The sequence below is a fragment of the Nannobrachium achirus genome (genome assembly GCF_963921795.1).
Source record: "Nannobrachium achirus genome assembly, chromosome: 17".
Lineage (NCBI taxonomy): Eukaryota > Metazoa > Chordata > Actinopteri > Myctophiformes > Myctophidae > Nannobrachium > Nannobrachium achirus.
The window spans coordinates 22,965,241-22,981,822 of NC_137824.1; the positions used below are offsets into that span (position 1 = coordinate 22,965,241).

The 16,582-nt window shown below is 41.5% G+C and overlaps 3 protein-coding genes across 3 annotated transcripts in view; all 3 read left to right on the top strand.

Moving 5' to 3' along the window:
• The window catches only part of LOC308302351 (protocadherin gamma-C5-like), a gene marked incomplete at both ends in the record, with an annotated part of 340,087 nt that overhangs the window by 69,829 nt on the left and 253,676 nt on the right, over positions 1-16,582 (top strand). The window lies entirely within an intron of this gene.
• Positions 802-6,736, top strand: LOC308301908 (protocadherin beta-16-like; the record flags this gene model as incomplete). Its single annotated transcript, XM_080746057.1, has 2 exons — positions 802-1,872; positions 5,348-6,736. The coding sequence occupies 2 exons, from the start codon at positions 802-804 to the stop codon at positions 6,734-6,736; spliced, it is 2,460 nt and encodes an 819-aa protein (XP_080602183.1).
• On the top strand, positions 7,508-16,567 carry LOC308301909 (protocadherin beta-15-like; the record flags this gene model as incomplete). Its single annotated transcript, XM_080746058.1, has 3 exons — positions 7,508-8,066; positions 14,537-16,371; positions 16,559-16,567. The coding sequence occupies 3 exons, from the start codon at positions 7,508-7,510 to the stop codon at positions 16,565-16,567; spliced, it is 2,403 nt and encodes an 800-aa protein (XP_080602184.1).

The following is a 16,582-nucleotide window of genomic DNA, read 5'->3' on the forward strand; positions in this document are numbered from 1 at the left end:
GGCTCTTCTGATATACCGACTCGTGATTCTCTCCCTTCTCATTCATTAGCAGTATAGCCTATAGCTGTGATGATCATAGGGCTTGTCTAATTCGATTTCGGATTTCTATGACACTGCAGTTAATATAGCAGGAATCATTTTAAATGATTTATACAGTTGTGGACATACATATATATTTTAACATGAATAGTTTTATTTTAGACAGAACAATATCTGTAAGAAAGGTTAATGGTGTGTTTAAAATCTGGAAAACATACCGACAATCGAGGGATAAGCTTTATGAGGCCTCCTGTCATGGTGCCGACATTTCTAGTTTAAAGTTAGCTGAATATTGTATATTGCAGTAATTAAATAACAGAGGACTTTGAACAAAATATCAATACTCTTCTTTTTTTCCTAAATGCTGGTTATACTATATTAATTGTGTAATAATGTAAACGGCTTTGTGCTCTCCTTTCTGCTGCACACATACTGTAAGTTAGTAAACAACTAAAGTTAGAATGTAATATTCAAGCCAACAGTATTCCTTTCTAACATGTTCTTGTATTAATTATAATGGACACATCGGGTCGCTGTCCACTAACACAGGCGATGCCTCCCACCCCCAACTATTGCGTTGTTATTAGGCTCGGTCTTCTTAGCCAGACAGGACGAGTGTCTTTATCAAATACTCTCTCATGTTGGGAGATACGCCTGTATAATAGAGACGTTTAATTTTTATTGGTACTTGCATTCAGTCAGTCTTTTTTCTAGTTGTTTAAGCTATTCAACGCTTTGGAAGTTGCATTCAGTCCTTATACGATGGGGCACAATGGATTTTCAGTACTAGGCCTGCTCTGTGGATTTGCTTTCTTTCTTCGGATGTTGCATGTCGGAAATGGAGATTTAAGCTATTCTATCCAAGAGGAGTTAAAACACGGGTCTGTTGTTGGAAATATAGCTAAGGATCTTGGAATGGATACAAGAACATTGTCTGCTCGCAAGGCCCGTATAGACAGCGACGGGACGCATAAACAATATTGTGACCTAAATGTTATCTCTGGGGATTTGACAGTGGCAGAGAGAATTGACAGAGAAGAGATTTGCGGTGAGAAGCCTTCTTGTGTCATTAGGTTTGAACTCGTCTTACAAGGACCGTTAGAATTACATCGCATTGCAGTTCAGATACAAGATATAAATGATAATGCGCCTGTGTTTACTAAAGAATCAATCAAGATAGAAATCAGTGAGTTGGCAGTTAAAGGAGCTCGTTTTCGTGTCAATGAGGCACACGACATAGATATAGGACAAAACACAGTTCAAAGCTACGTTTTAGAGAGGAATGATCACTTAGCCCTCAGAATTCAGTCAAAACAAGATGGGAGTAAATTTGCAGAATTAGTCTTGGACAAAGAATTAGATCGCGAGGAACGACACGAAATGGATTTACTGCTCACTGCATTAGATGGAGGCACCCCCCAAAGAACAGGTACTGCAGTTATTCACGTCACTGTACTGGATGCTAATGATAACGCCCCTGTGTTTACCCAGGCAATCTATAAAGCCAGTCTGCCTGAAAATTCTCCTCTCGATAGTTTAGTGGTAACAGTGAGTGCTACTGATGCAGACGAAGGAGTCAATGGTGAAGTGACGTATGAGTTCAGTCGTATTTCAGAGAAAGCTAGGAAATGTTTTACTTTAAACCAAACCACAGGGGAGATCAAACTGATAGGGCCTTTGGATTTCGAGGAAGAGTCAATGTATGAAATGCGAATAGAAGCCAAAGACGGATACGGACTTACATCAGATTCCAAAGTGATATTTGATATAACAGATGTGAACGACAATGCCCCTATTATATATCTGAAATCTCTTATTAACCCCATACCAGAAGATGTATCACTTGGCACAGAGGTGGGCATCATTAACGTGCAAGATAGAGACTCTGAGAATAACCGACAAGTCCACTGCTCAATTCAACACCATGTCCCTTTCAAGCTCGTACCATCAATTAAAAACTATTATTCTCTGATCACAACGGGGGAGCTTGACCGTGAAGTAGTGCATGATTACAACATTACAGTCACTGCCACTGACGAGGGCTCTCCACCTCTGTCCTCTACTAAAACTATCCAGTTATCAGTAGGTGACATCAATGACAACCCACCTGTGTTTGATGAACAGTTCTACAATGCCTACATGAGTGAAAATAACAAACCTGGTTCAACTTTATGCACAGTCAATGCTCGAGACCCAGACTGGAGACAAAATGGCACAGTGATGTATTCTCTCTTACCTGGTAAAGTGAACGGCTCTCCGGCATCCTCTTACATTTCCGTCAACAGCGACACGGGGGTGATCCACGCGGTGAGGTCATTTGATTATGAACAGTTTAGGAGTTTTAAAGTCCATGTGATGGTCAGAGACAACGGTTCCCCTCCTCTCAGCAGCAACGTGACTGTCAGTGTCTTCATAACGGATGTTAATGACAACTCTCCTCAAATACTGTACCCCGCCGTAGAGGGGAACTCCTTCATGACTGAGCTGGTCCCCAAAGCTGCGCAAGGGGGCTCTCTGGTGTCCAAGGTGATAGCAGTGGACGCAGACTCTGGACAGAACGCCTGGTTGTCCTATCATATTGTCAAATCCACGGCTCCAGGGCTTTTTACAATTGGTCTCCACAGTGGAGAGATCAGAACCCAGCGGGATATTTCTGAATCTGACAGCATGAAACAAAACCTCGTCGTCACAGTGAAAGATAACGGGCAGTCATCTCTCTCTGCCACCTGTGCCATCTATTTACTTATTTCTGACAACTTGGCTGAAGTACCAGAATTGAAAGATATGTCTTATGACGAGAACAATTCTAAACTGACTTATTATCTGATAATAGCACTGGTCTCAGTGTCCACGTTTTTTCTGACCTTCATTATTATTATCCTGGGTGTGAGGTTTTGTCAAAGGAGAAAGCCCAGACTGTTGTTTGATGGTGCGGTTGCCATCCCCAGTGCTTATCTCCCTCCTAATTACGCAGACGTTGATGGCACAGGAACTTTACGCAGCAATTACAATTATGATGCCTACTTGACGACAGGTTCTAGAACCAGTGACTTCAAGTTTGTCAGCTCTTACAATGACAACACACTACCTGCTGACCAAACTCTGAGAAAAACGCCCACCGACTTTGCTGAGGCATTTGGAAACTCCGATTCATCGCCCGAGGTAGGCTTCACCGTTGTTTCAATTAATACATTCACGTGCGTATAAACTCTCATAAGGGACATGTAATTATTTATTTATTATTGGGAAGAATCTTTTTGAATTTGTTCTTTGCTCAGTTAAAATGGGATATCCTTCTGTCCTACAGAAGCTATGCCTATGATAGACAGAAGATGATGTCATAGTCGTCATGAATAGGTTGTCTTTTTGCAAGCAAATGGTTGTTTCTAATTGTCATCCTACGCAGTGGTGTAAATTAAGTAAGCACATGTACTCGATACTGTAGGCTACCTTAGTACAATTTTGAGGTATTTCTTTTTACTTCAGCCTATATTTCGGCCATTTGAAAATAGCCGATCTACAATGCATCATGATGCGACACACTGTGAGCTTGTAGGTTGTGAAATATACATATAGTGCATTTGAATACGGAACTTCTACTTGTAACAGAGTAGCCTATTTGCATCGCAGTATTGATACTTTCACTCAAGTTAAGTACATTTGCTGATGTGTTTCCAGAATCCAGTGAGCAGTGAGTAAAAACAAGACTCTGTCCATGGTCCTGAAAGGCAAAACAATGTCCGAGTGAAATCAATTTTGCAATTGTCACGGTATTTTTATGTGATTTTCTAACACTGCCACATCTATCTTTGGTTTGTGGACACCTTCTAATTCATAGTTACAGATTATTGGTGATTTAAAGTGTTTTCATTTCATTGGGAAAAAATGAAAACCTTCTGACAGGGGTTTTCTTGCTGTTTCTCACCACTGCAGCCTTTAGCTGCGCTACTGCACCTTCTCGTGCAGTTTTTATTCATTCTTGATATGCAGACAACGTGGATTGCAAGCATACTGTTCATGTGATATCAGAAAAGGACACTTTGCGTCGCTGTCGGTCAGTTTACTTGAAGCTTCTATTAGCTATAGTGAACATCTCCACCCAGTGTTCTGAGTAGTGCGTTGGGAATGCGTCTGTGGAATCCTGTTCTATTTTACTCTTTATTTATCGTTTGTGTTTACAATTTGAAAGTAATACACTTTAAAACGTTTTTTTTTTTTAATGTTGTGTAGCCAATCTTGCTAAATGATGGAACAACAACTCCAAGGATTTTTTAATATTGGCTTTGTCATTCGCTCCGTGATTGTTCTGCTTGGCCTTCCAATCGTCTGTGGAGATGTAAGCTTTTCTTTTCCAGAGGAGATGAAATTGGGATCTGTTATTGGAAATATGGGCAAAGACCTCGGGCTTGAGATAGTTAGCCTGTCATCACGCAAGGCTCGTATTGATACTGAAGAGAATAACGACAAATATTGTGATATTAATTTGAAAACCGGGGACTTGATTGTTGCCGAGCGGATGGACAGAGAGAGTCTTTGTGGCAAGAAGGCATCCTGCATTTTAAAACAGGAACTCGTTCTGGAGAATCCATTAGAGCTGCGTCGTATCAGTCTTCATGTACAAGATATAAATGACAACTCTCCGCAATTTAAAAGGGACATGATTCGAATGGAAATAAGCGAATCTGCGGACAAGGGCACTACCTTTTTGATAGAAGAGGCACACGACGCAGATATAGGTAAAAATTCTGTTCAAAGGTACAGCCTACAAAATAATGAGAATTTTGTGCTAAAGGTTGACAGCAACACGCTTGAAATCGTATTAGAGAACAAACTTGATAGAGAAAGAAGGCAAGACATTAATTTGTCACTCACAGCTGTGGATGGGGGTACACCGGAGAGATCGGGAACTGTAGTCATACACATCACAGTACTGGATGCTAATGATAACGCCCCAGTGTTTAGCCAGGGTGTATATAAAGCCAGTCTGTCTGAAAACTCTCCTCTGGATACTGTGGTGGTTACAGTGAGTGCTACTGATGCAGATGAAGGATTGAATGGAGAAGTGACATATGATTTTGGTCATGTGTCAGAAGAAGATGAGAAGCTATTTTCTATTGATAGTAAAACAGGTGAAATTAGAGTAATTGGTACTACTGACTTTGAGAAGGTGGCTTCGTTTGAATTGCGGGTCACAGCTAAAGATGGTCTTGGTTTAAGCTCATATGCTAAAGTTATCATCAATCTGATTGATATTAATGACAATGCCCCTGTAATATATGTAAAATCCCTGGCATCCCCCATACCAGAGAACGTGCCACCTGGCACAGAAGTGGGCATCATTAACGTCCAGGACAGAGACTCTGAGAATAACAGACAGGTACGCTGCTCCATTGACCAACACATTCCTTTTAAGCTTGTTCCTTCCATCAAAAAATACTATTCTCTTGTGACCATGGGAGAATTGGACCGTGAACTTGTGTCTGATTACAACATTACAATCACTGCAACTGATGAGGGCTCTCCACCGCTGTCCTCATCTAAAACTATCCATTTATTAGTGGGTGACGTGAACGACAACCCGCCCGTGTTTGGAGAGCAGTCCTACCGGGCCTACGTGACTGAAAATAACAAACCTGGCTCTACATTGTCTTCCATTACTGCTCGAGACCCAGATTGGAGACAAAACGGAACAGTGATATATTCTCTTCTACCTGGTGATGTTAATGGTTCTCCCGTATCCTCTTATGTATCTGTTAATGGAGACACAGGGGTGATCCACGCTGTGAGGTCGTTTGATTATGAACAATGTAAGGCCTTTAAAGTCCATGTGATGGCCAGAGACAACGGGTCTCCTCCTCTCAGCAGCAACGTTACTGTCAATGTGTTCATAACGGATGTGAATGACAACACTCCTCAAATACTCTACCCCGCCACTGCAGAGGGCAACTCTTTCATGACAGAGCTCGTCCCCAAAGCTGCGCAAGGGGGCTCTCTGGTGTCCAAGGTGATAGCAGTGGATGCAGATTCTGGACAGAATGCATGGCTTTCTTATCATATTGTAAAATCCACAGATCCAGGACTTTTCACTATTGGTCTCCACAGTGGAGAGATCAGGACACAGCGGGACATTTCTGAATCTGACAGCATGAAACAGAACCTCGTTGTGGCAGTGAAAGATAATGGACAGCCTTCTCTCTCTGCCACCTGTGCCATGTATCTACTGATTTCTGATAATTTGGCTGAAGTTCCAGAACTAAAGGACATGTCCATTGATGAGAACAACTCTAAACTGACCTCATATCTGATCATAGCACTGGTGTCTGTTTCCACCTTTTTTCTGACCTTCATTATTGTCATTCTGGGTGTGAAGTTTTGTCGCAGGAGAAAGCCCAGACTGTTGTTTGATGGAGCGGTTGCCATCCCCAGCGCTTATCTCCCTCCTAATTACGCGGATGTTGATGGCACAGGAACTTTACGCAGCACCTACAACTATGACGCCTATTTAACTACAGGATCTAGAACCAGCGACTTCAAGTTTGTCACATCCTATAATGACAACACGCTGCCTGCAGACCAGACAATGAGAAAGTGTCCATCTGACTTTGCTGAGACATTTGGAGACTCTGATGGGTCACCAGAGGTAGGCATATATTCACACTTCTTATACCAGGTCAAAATGACCTTAAACTATCACTGAATGGAAAATTAAGAGGCCATCTGCGTATATATCCTAGTTCTCTCAAGACACATATCTCGCCTGCAGTCACTGGTAACGACTGCTGTCCATGGTGCTGGAAAACACATACCACTATAAGCTCTTGTACTTTTTCTGACTTTAGTTTACGGTATACCCTGGACTAGCTTGGTCAAAGTGTCCCTGAGCAAGACACATAATCCCTAACTGCTCCCCAGGCAGTATAGCATTCATTGCTCCTAATAGTTAGTATGGGTAAATGATTAGTGAATGATTACGGTTTGCTTATATAGAGCAAGTCCAAACAGAGTCTCTCTCTCTCTCTCTCTCTCTCTCTCTCTCTCTCTGTCTTATTTTGGCATGTTTCATTATTGCTTTTTATGCCATGTACCGTATTTCCACACGTGACGTGCCATTGCCTTTACGATATTCATAGCACAATTTTGCTGGATTCCATGTTGTGTTTTAAACACGTGGTGTCGCTATATACTTACATTTACAAATGTATCCATTCCCACACCCACAGTCATATAGGAATACAAAGACAATTATTGTTCAGTATAGACCGACGGAGGAAGCACAATATTTCAGCCGATTGTAAATGTTTTTCTTCATTTAAATTGGAAAAAGGAATAGGCTTTGCTTTTTCGTTTCTTGCTTCATCTAGAAATGGGAAAGATGAATGAGTGGACTTCTGCGCATTACTGCGTTGCTGTTATTTGTCTTGCATTTTGCTGCGTAAATGGAGACATAAGCTATTCTTTTCCAGAGGAGATGAAACGTGGATCTGTTGTTGGGAATATAGCAAAGGACCTCGGACTGGAGGTTGACAGACTGTCTGCTCGAAATCCACGCATTGATACCGAGGGAAGCCGTAAAAAGTATTTTGACATAAAGCTGAATTCTGGCGAGTTGATTGTTGCCGACAGGGTTGACAGAGAAGGTCTTTGTGGCAAGAAGGCGACGTGTGTTTTAAAGGTGGAACTTGTGTTGGAGAATCCTCTGGAACTTCATGGCATTAGTGTCCATATACAAGATATTAACGATAATTCTCCACAATTCAACAAAGACAAGATCACTATTGAAATACGGGAATCAGCGGTTAAAGGAGCACGTTTCTTATTAGGGGAAGCACACGACCTGGACGTAGGACAAAATGCTGTTCAGACTTATTCTTTAGATAAAAACGACCACTTTGTTTTAAGCATAAAAACACAAAGTGGAGGACGAAAATATAGCGAGTTGGTCTTGGAAAAGGAGTTAGATAGGGAAGAGCAGCAGGATGTTAAACTACTGCTTACAGCTCTCGATGGTGGCTCACCACAGAGATCCGGTACTGTCGTCATACACGTCACTGTACTGGATGCTAATGATAACGCCCCAGTGTTTAGCCAGGCCGTCTATAAAGCCAGTCTGCCTGAAAACTCTCCTGTAGACACCATTGTTATCACAGTGACTGCTACTGATGCAGATGATGGCCTTAATGGTGAAGTAACTTATGACTTTGATCATTTATCAGACCAGGATAGGCATTTGTTTTCTCTTAACCCCAAAAATGGTGAAGTGAAGGTAATTGGACTAATTGACTATGAAGATAGGTCTTCGTTTGAATTACAAATCAAAGCAGAAGATGGATTAGGATTAACTTCATATTCCACATTAATTATTGATTTAATTGATGTGAATGATAATGCCCCTGTCATTGAATTAAAAACTCTGACTAATCCCATACCAGAGAATATCCCAACTGGTACAGAGGTGGGCATCATTAACATTCAGGATAGAGACTCTGAAAATAATCGACAGATTCACTGTTCCATTAAAGAGAATCTTCCTTTTAAACTTGCTCCATCCATCAAAAACTACTATTCTCTAGTGACCACGGGACAACTGGACCGTGAACTAGTGTCAGATTACAACATTACAATCACTGCCACAGACGAGGGCTCCCCACCTCTCTCTTCGTCTAAAACTATTCGGTTATCAGTAGGTGACATCAACGACAACCCACCTGTGTTTGAAGAAAAGTCCTACAGCGCCCATGTGACTGAGAATAACAAACCTGGCTCCACATTATGCTCTATTACTGCACTAGACACAGACTGGAGACAAAATGGTACGGTGATTTATTCTCTTTTACCTGGTGAGGTTAATGGTTCCCCTGTGTCATCCTTTGTCTCCATTAATGGAGACACAGGGGTGATCCACACTGTGAGGTCGTTTGATTATGAACAGTTCAGGAGCTTTAAAGTAAATGTGATGGCCAGAGACAACGGTTCTCCTCCTCTCAGCAGTAACATAACTGTCAGTGTCTTCATATCAGATGTTAATGACAACTCCCCTCAGATACTTTACCCCACGCTGGAGGGAACAGCATTCATGACAGAGATGGTCCCCAAAGCAGCTCTGGGGGGCTCTCTGGTGTCCAAGGTGATAGCAGTTGATGCAGACTCTGGACAGAATGCCTGGCTGTCATATCATATTGTCAAATCCACTGATCCTGGACTTTTCACTATTGGTCTGCACAGTGGAGAAATCAGAACACAGCGGGACATTTCTGAATCTGACAGCATGAAACAGAACCTTATTGTTGCAGTGAAAGATAATGGACAGCCTTCTCTCTCTGCCACCTGTTCCATGTATTTACTCATTTCTGACAACTTGGCTGAAGTTCCAGAACTAAAGGATATGTCTTATGAGGAAAATAACTTTAAACTGACATCTTATCTAATCATCGCTCTGGTTTCTGTGTCCACCTTTTTCCTGACCTTCATTATTGTCATCCTGGGTGTGAGATTTTGTCGTAGGAGAAAGCCCAGACTGTTGTTTGATGGAGCAGTTGCCATCCCCAGTGCTTATCTCCCTCCTTATGCAGATGTTGATGGCACAGGAACTTTACGCAGCACTTACAATTATGACGCCTACTTGACAACGGGATCTAGAACCAGTGATTTCAAGTTTGTCAGCTCTTACAATGACAACACACTGCCTGCTGACCAGACTTTGGTAAAAACACCAACTGACTTTGCTGATGCATTTGGAGATTCTGATGACTCCTCGGAGGTAGGCATTGTCATATTGGTATTGTTTTCATTGTTGTCGTTGCCATTATAAGTCATTGTAATAGTCCATATGCCATATACTGTAGTTTATTACAACATTGAGCATACTCGTGAATGAAACAACACACACACACACACACACACACACACACACACACACACACACACACACACACACACACATACTGCCTTGAGATGACTTGTGACATCCGACATCCGATAAATTGCATGCGAGGCTGTATACTCACTTTCGGCAACCACCCTTTCCAGGGCTCGTACAGCTCCAATCAAAAATCAGGTGTCATTAGCAACTATCAGATTTGACAAAAATCTGTTTAAATGATGGAAAATCCACATTTTTAAAACCCTTTCCAGGGCTCGTACAGCTCCAAAAAAAATCAGGTGTCATTATTAACTATCAGATTTGACGAAAATCTGTTTAAATGATGGAAAATCCACATTTTTAAAAGTAGCATGGTCCAGCCTCCAAGGGGAGTCCACGAGCACAAACCCACACACACACACACACACAAATCTAAGAAAATGTCACTTATGACATCCGACCCTAAAAATCACACCAGAGCACCATGGGAGTAAAATACCTTGATTTAAACAAAGAAAACTTGTGGCATCCAAATTTTGGGTGTCACAAGTCAAACGGATGTCACAAGTTGAGTGGGCTAACGCACATTGGGTGTCACAAGTTATGGCAGGGCAGAGGCACACACACACACACACACACACACACACACACACACACACACACACACACACACACACACACACACACACACACACACACACACACACACACACACACACACACATTTGACAGCCTGATATAGGTGTAAATTCTTTATCATATGTGCATAGCCTGTGGCTTTAACATTTGCATTATATTTTTGTTTTCTCAAATATATTTCTAAACGCTATTTTCCTTTTACCATGAAAAAAGACCACCTCCACGCACTTGTATCTCTCACACACTTGTATCTCTCACACACTTGCTGTGCGTGTGCGTGCGTGCGTGCGTGCGTGCGTGTGTGTTGTGTGTGTGTGTGTGTGTGTGTGTGTGTGTGTGTGTGTGTGTGTGTGTGTGTGTGTGTGTGTGTGTGTGTGTGTGTGTGTGTGTGTGTGTCTGTGTGTGTGTGTGTGTGTGCGTGTGCGTGGACTAACACGTGAATTCGCTACAGCTGTGTGTGTCAGGGATCGGGGGCAGGGTTTCACTGTCCGTAGTGCTGAAATCAAGACAAAACCATTGCTGCCCTTGATTTGGCCTAACAGCTATTTAAAAAAGAAATCTGTTAATTTAGGAATTATTCTTATTTTTTTTTTTATTTTTATTTTTTTTCCATATGTAATGGCTTGTACCGACTCAAAGTCTCGCTGTCCACCAACAGGTCTTTCTACCAATCAATTAACAGAGATATGGGGGAATTCAAGCAGTACGGGCGTTTTGATTATTAATCATTGATGAGCGTTAAAGTCCATGTGGTGGCCAGAGACAATGGTTGCATTCTGGAACACTGAGTACTATCGAATATAGAGCTATTTAATTTTGAAGCGGTGAAAGCCGCTTCCAATGAGTGGCTTTGTGTGTCCCACGCCCATATATGGTCATTTCAGTCCAGAATGAACAGGTTTTTTCAAAAACAAAATGTGTGTGTTTCATGTCCATATATGGTCATCCCAGTCCAGAATGAACAGGTTGTATCTGTCCCGTACGTCCAGAATATCAGTCCAGAATGAATAGGGTTTTTCAAAAACAAAATGTGTGTCCCATGTCCATATATGGTCATCAGTCCAGAATGAACAGGTTTTATCTGTCCCGTACGTCCGTCCGTCCGTCCGTCCGTCCGTCCGTCTGTCCGTCCGTCCGTACGTCCGTCCATACGTATATGTGTAGTGTCCGCCCCGGTCTGATGATTGGATACTTTGAGGATTGGTCAAGCTTCACATGACAATTCGGCCCTCCAGATAAAATCATTCATTAATTCATTCATTCATTCAGAATATAAAGAATGTACAGATCACAGATTTCTTAACTCTAGAACACATAGAATAACAGTTCACCGCTTCACTTCGAACCGAGGTTTGATTTTTTTTAAATGGAAAAGAAAGAAAAGGAAGCTGTGTATCGTTAGCATTTAATGAGCAATATATGTCCTCTGTTTGACAGTTTTTGTGTCAGTAAATAATCCGTTGTCTGCTATTTGTTCCCTCTCTGAAAGGACAGTTCGAATACGCTCTCCAGTAGTTGTTCATGCTGCTCAATCTCTGTCCATGCTGGGTTAGGGTTGAATGTTGATATAGTCTAGGGTATTTAACTTTAAAACACGTGTTGTTTTCAATTGTTTGTTTCTGGTTGGTTCTATATAACTGTCATCCTATGCAGTGGTGTAAAGTAACTAAGCACATGTACTCAAGTACTACATTAGTACAACTTTGAGGTATTTTTACTTTAAAATTACTCAACACACTTCTGCCATAGGCCTATAAATATTTCGGCCATTTGAGAATAGCCGATTTAGAAGCTCACAATGCATAATGATGCGACACACTGTGAGCTTGTAGATCGGCTATTTTCAAAATAAGTTTCACACATTTTGAACTTGTGAAATGGTTAGTACATTTTGACTATGGGACTTCTAGTTCTAAGTTGTAACAGAGTAGCCATATCTACATTGCAATGTTGATACTTCTACTTTGTTTGCAGAATCCAGTGAGTCAAAACAGAACAACTTCAAAAGACTCTGTCCATGGTCCTGAAATTCAAAACAATGTCCGAGGGGAATCCATTTTTCAGTGGTATAGCTGTCACGGTATTTTATGTGATTTTCTAACACTACCATATACTACCTTTCTTTCTTTGGTTTGCCGACACCATCTAATTCATTTTGGTGATTTCAAGTGTTTTCATTAGGATTTTGAAGTCTCTCATCAGAGACCGGTTTGAGCAGAGGCTTAATTTGACCAATATTTAGGGTGTTGCAAGGAATGTAGTTTGTCCATGTTTTTTATTTCAGTTTCGGGTGTTTATTCCCCACACAACAGTCTAACAAGGAGATGCAGATAGCTGTATTACTATTTGGCAAGCAGCAAAACACACAGTTTTTATATTATGTTTTAATACTCCCATAGGCTTAGTTTGACATTTTGTTTGATGCAGGACAATAATTATTTCAATAACAATAAGGGAATATCAGTGAATAGCCTAATACTTCAAATTGATATTTTTACATTCTAAACCCATTTTATTTATTATTTTTCAAAATTTTGAAAAAAATAATATCATTAATTTTCAAGCCTAATATAAGTAGTCTTTGAGTACAGTTCGGATAATGCAGGTATGTAGAGGTATATTCATAGACAGACAACCAGAGAGAGAGACAAGAGAGAGAGAGCTGACCACTTAACATTCCAATCAATCAACTCAATTGTCGCCACCTGGTCTCTGTGTGAAACCTAGACAGTGAGCAGTTGGTTAATTCTTTAAAAAATCATAACTTTTGACAGGAATGGGCTAGAGACTTAGCCTACTTTTTCCCCCTAAATACTCAGAAATGAAATGACGCCCCTGGGTTTGAGGCTGCTGGATGTTATGACTTGTCGTCACCTATCTCCTCTTCTGGTTCAGGAAAAAAAGAAAAAGAAAAGAAAACCTTTCAAGTGACATGTTTATTTAAAAGAAAATAAACCTATATTTCTGACAGAGGTTTTTCACCACTGCAGCCTTTAGCTGAGCTACTGCACCTTCTCGGGCAGTTTTTATTCTATTTCAATATGCAGACAATGTAGATGCAAGCAAATCTGTTGCATATCTATCGTCTGTTACTCCATGTGATTAAATAATATAGCTATAGTGATACGGACTATACGCATACTGTTCATGTGATATCAGAAAAGGACACATTGCGTCGCTGTCGGTCAGTTTACTTGAAGCTTCTATGACCAATAGTGAACATCTCCACCCAGTGTTCTGTGTAGTGTGTTGGGAATGCGTCTGTGGAATCCTGTTTTATTTTACTCTTTATCTATCGTTTGTGTTTACAATTTGAAAGTAATACACTCTAAAACGTCATTTTAATGTTGTGTAGCTCATCTTGCTAAATGATGGCACAACAACACCATGGACTTTTTAATATTGGCTTTGTCATTCGCGTCGTGATTGTTCTGCTTGGCCTTCAAATCGTCTGTGGAGATGTAAGCTTTTCTTTTCCGGAGGAGATGAAATTGGGATCTGTTATTGGAAATATGGCCAAAGACCTCGGGCTTGAGATTGGTAGCCTGTCATCGCGCAAGGCTCGTATTGATACTGAGGGGAATAACGACAAATATTGTGATATTAATTTGAAAACCGGGGACTTGATAGTCGCCGAGCGGATGGACAGAGAGAGTCTTTGTGGCAAGAAGGCATCCTGCATTTTAAAACAGGAACTCGTTCTGGAGAATCCATTAGAGCTGCGTCGAATCAGTCTTCATGTCCAAGATATAAATGACAACTCTCCGCAATTTAAAAGGGATATGATTCGATTGGAAATACGTGAGTCTGTGGAAAAGGGCACTACTTTTTTGATACAAGAGGCACACGACGCAGATATAGGTACAAATTCAGTTCAACTGTACAGCCTACAGAATAATGAGAACTTTGTGCTGAAAGTAGACAGCAACACGGTTGAAATAGTTTTAGAGAATAAACTTGATAGAGAAAGACGAAAAGACATTAATTTGTCACTCACAGCTGTGGATGGGGGCATACCGGAGAGATCGGGTACTGTAGTCATACACGTCACTGTACTGGATGCTAATGATAACGCCCCCGTGTTTAGCCAGGCTGCATATAAAGCCAGTCTGTCTGAAAACTCTCCATTGGATACTGTGGTGGTTACAGTGAGTGCTACTGATGCAGATGATGGGTTGAATGGAGAAGTGACATATGATTTTGGTCATGTGTCAGAAGAGGATGAGAAACTATTTTCTATTGATAGTAAAACTGGAGAAATTAGAGTAATTGGTACAACTGACTTTGAGAAGGTGGCTTCATTTGAATTACAGGTCACAGCTAAAGATGGTCTTGGATTAAGCTCATATGCTAAAGTTATCATCAATCTCATTGATATGAATGACAATGCCCCTGTAATATATCTAAAATCCCTGACAACCCCCATACCAGAGAACGTGCCACCAGGCACGGAAGTGGGCATCATTAACGTCCAGGACAGAGACTCTGAGAATAACAGACAGGTCCGCTGCTCCATTGACCAACACATACCTTTTAAGCTCGTTCCTTCCATCAAAAACTATTATTCTCTAGTGACCACGGGAGAATTGGACCGTGAACTTGTGTCAGATTACAACATTACAATCACTGCCACTGATGAGGGCTCTCCGCCGCTGTCCTCATCTAAAACTATCCAGTTATTAGTAGGTGACGTGAACGACAACCCGCCTGCGTTTGGAGAGCAGTCCTACAGGGCTTACGTGACTGAAAATAACAAACCTGGCTCTACGTTGTCTTCCATTACTGCTCGGGACCCAGATTGGAGACAAAATGGAACAGTGATATATTCTCTTCTACCTGGTGAGGTTAATGGTTCTCCCGTATCCTCCTATGTATCTGTTAATGGTGACACAGGGGTAATCCACGCTGTGAGGTCGTTTGATTATGAACAATGTAGGGCCTTTAAAGTCCATGTGATGGCCAGAGACAACGGGTCTCCTCCTCTCAGCAGCAACGTGACTGTCAACGTGTTCATAACGGATGTGAATGACAACTCTCCTCAAATACTGTACCCCACCACAGAGGGCAACTCTTTCATGACAGAGCTCGTCCCCAAAGCTGCACAAGGGGGCTCTCTGGTGTCCAAGGTGATAGTAGTGGATGCAGATTCTGGACAGAATGCATGGCTTTCTTATCATATTGTAAAGTCCACTGATCCAGGACTTTTCACTATTGGTCTCCACAGTGGAGAGATCAAGACACAGAGGGACATTTCTGAATCTGACAGCATGAAACAGAACCTCGTTGTGGCTGTGAAAGATAATGGACAGCCTTCTCTGTCTGCCACCTGTTCCCTATATCTACTGATTTCTGATAATTTGGCTGAAGTTCCAGAACTAAAGGACATGTCCATTGATGAGAACAACTCTAAACTGACCTCATATCTTATCATAGCACTGGTGTCTGTTTCCACCTTTTTTCTGACCTTCATTATTGTCATTCTGGGTGTGAAGTTTTGTCGCAGGAGAAAGCCCAGACTGTTGTTTGATGGAGCGGTTGCCATCCCCAGTGCTTATCTCCCTCCTAATTACGCGGATGTTGATGGCACAGGAACTTTACGCAGCACCTACAACTATGACGCATATTTAACTACGGGATCTAGAACCAGTGATTTCAAGTTTGTCACATCCTATAATGACAATACGCTGCCTGCAGACCAGACAATGAGAAAGAGTCCATCTGACTTTGCTGAGACATTTGGAGACTCTGATGGGTCACCTGAGGTAGGCACATATTCACACTTCTTATACCAGGTCAAAATGACCATCGCTGAATGGAAAATTAAGAATGTACAGGTATATATCATAGTTCACTCAAGACACAGCTCTTGCCTGCAATCACTGGTGAACGGTTGCTGTCCATGGTGCTGGAAAACATGATACACAATAGCTCTTGTAATTTTTCTGACTTTAGTTTACTGTACACCCTGGACTACCCAGGTCTATGTCAAAGTGTCCCTGAGCTTAATCCCATGCTCCCCAGGCAGTATAGCATTCATTGCCCCTA